This window comes from Trypanosoma conorhini (genome assembly GCF_003719485.1).
Source record: "Trypanosoma conorhini strain 025E chromosome Unknown Tco_14.4_contig_00159, whole genome shotgun sequence".
Taxonomy (NCBI): domain Eukaryota; phylum Euglenozoa; class Kinetoplastea; order Trypanosomatida; family Trypanosomatidae; genus Trypanosoma; species Trypanosoma conorhini.
The window spans coordinates 5652-7745 of NW_021704236.1; the positions used below are offsets into that span (position 1 = coordinate 5652).

Consider the following 2094-nt stretch of genomic DNA (forward strand, 5'->3'; position numbering starts at 1 on the left):
CGCGTTTTTTTTGTGTGTGTTTTGTTTTTTTGAGGTGTGTGACTGGAATTCGCGGTCCCACTGGCCGAAGCGGGTGCGTGAGGGTCCTGCGGGGCTCCCCTGTTTCTCGACTGGCCGCTTGATGCTTCCAGCGACGTTGCAAGGGGGCCGCGGCAGCGGCGGATACTCCCCGCGGATCGTGCGGCCGTGGAGCGGCTGTTGCCCCGCCCGCGTGAGGGAAGTCCGCCCATTGCGGTGCTCACTTTTGTGCCTGGCGCCCAGGCCCCGAGGGGGCCACCTAGCATCTTCGCCGTTTAACGGCGGCGCGGGCGTGGAAAGAAATGGGCCTGTCTCCCCCTCACCCCCGGAGACAGCTGCGTGCGCTCACCCGCACGAGAAAACGTAATAATTGACGTTGCCGGCGCGGCGGCACGCAATGCGTGGCCCCGGTGCATTCGCGTGGCTCCCCCGCTTTGCTCTTCCGAATTCTTGCCCCCTCTCTTGCCCGCCGCAGAACGCAAAAGCGAAGGCGAAGAAAAAAGAGAAACATGGTGCGGCAGGTGGATGATTTGTTCCGCATGCGGATGCTGATGGCCGGCGTGTACGTTGGGCTCGGCATTTCTTCCACGTACGGCTTCAGCCTCTTCACAAATCATCTAAAGACTAAGTACGGGTATTCGCAAAGAGACATCACGACAATCAGCACGGTCGGCAACTTTGTTGGCTACTGCACTTTCCTTGCTGGAATGTTGTTTGATTACGCAGGTCCTACGGTTGTGCTTCCGATTGCTGGCATTCTTGGGTGTGTGGGATTCATGTTGTTTGGACTCACCTTCGATGGCCACATTGCGTCGAATCCAAGTGTGATTCACTTTTCAATCTTCAACGCCATTCTGTATCTTGGCTGCCCGTCGATGGACGTTGCCTCTGTAATGACGCTGATGCTGCAGTTTCCTTTGGACCGCGGCTACATCGTGCTGATCATGAAGGTGTTCAACGGGCTTGGCACCGCGGTGATCATGGCGTACTTCAACGGCTGGTTCAGGGCGGCTGACTCCGAAAACTCGGAGGACAACAACTACTCCGGCTACGCGTACTTTGTTGGGGGGCAGATCCTGTTGTGCGCTCTCGTTGGCGCGTACTTCACGCGGTTGCCGATGTACTTTCCGTGCGCGTGGAGGAAGAGCCGGCTGAGCAGCGAGGAGATCGCGGAGCGGGAGAAGACGCTTGACCTGTACATGGCCCAGCGTGCGCCCTCGCGGCGTCTGAAGATCGGGTTTGCGCTTGTCATCGTCATGATTATCTTTTCCACAGTCCAGTCGATTGCGACGGCGTACGTGAAGACGTCCCACGCGGGGTACTTGGCGATCTCGATCGTGGCGCTGCTGCTGATGGCGTCGTTCACCGCGATGGCGATGCCGTTCCAGTTTCTGGGCCGCTACACCCCCGTGCGTGCAACGCATATGGAGGGCATCGGAGAGGCGGCCACGGAGCCGCTGCCGCAGCGGTTAGGCGAAGACGCATCAGCGGGGCCTGAGGCGGAAGGCAATGGTCACCCACCAAAGCAACCGCCGATTCCGGCGCCGCAGTACCAGGGCTCCTTCTGGGCCCATCTGCTCTCCATTGACCTGTGGGCGTTGTGGTTCGCGTACTTTGGCATGGGGGGCACGCCACGGTGGTGCAGATGAACGCCGCCCAGATTTACCGCAGCAAGAACAACGGCGGGTTTGACACCCGAACTCTGACGCTGTACCTCGCCATCATCTCTGTGGGCAGCGCTGTTGGACGCATTTTCATAGGATGCCTCGATATGAAGCTGGCTGCGTGGAACCGTGCAGGCAAGTCACAAATGCTGACGACTATTGCGCTTCCCATTGGTCCCCTGCTGATGGTGTTGGCGTACCTCTTCTTTGCCGTCCTGCCGTCTGGCGCGCTAATACTGCCGTTTTTGCTTGGAGCTATCGGAAACGGCGTTGGCTGGGGTGTGGGCGTTATTGCGATGCGGATGCTGTACGCCGAGGACATTGGGAAGCACTACAATTTTTGTTTTTCTTCCGGGGCTGTTTCGTCAGTTGTGCTGAACCGCTTCATGTTCGGGGAGATGTACGATGCGGA

The 2094-nt window shown here is 58.8% G+C and overlaps 2 protein-coding genes across 2 annotated transcripts; both read left to right on the top strand.

Annotated features, from left to right (window-relative positions):
• Positions 1-527: 527 nt before the first annotated feature.
• On the top strand, positions 528-1667 carry Tco025E_03491 (uncharacterized protein; the record flags this gene model as incomplete). The annotated part of the gene is made up of 1 exon (XM_029370409.1): positions 528-1667. The coding sequence occupies one exon, from the start codon at positions 528-530 to the stop codon at positions 1665-1667; it is 1140 nt and encodes a 379-aa protein (XP_029229620.1).
• Positions 1664-2092, top strand: Tco025E_03492 (uncharacterized protein; the record flags this gene model as incomplete). Its single annotated transcript, XM_029370410.1, has 1 exon — positions 1664-2092. A coding segment is annotated over one exon (429 nt), but the record flags the coding sequence as incomplete, so codon positions are not given.
• Positions 2093-2094: the final 2 nt, after the last annotated feature.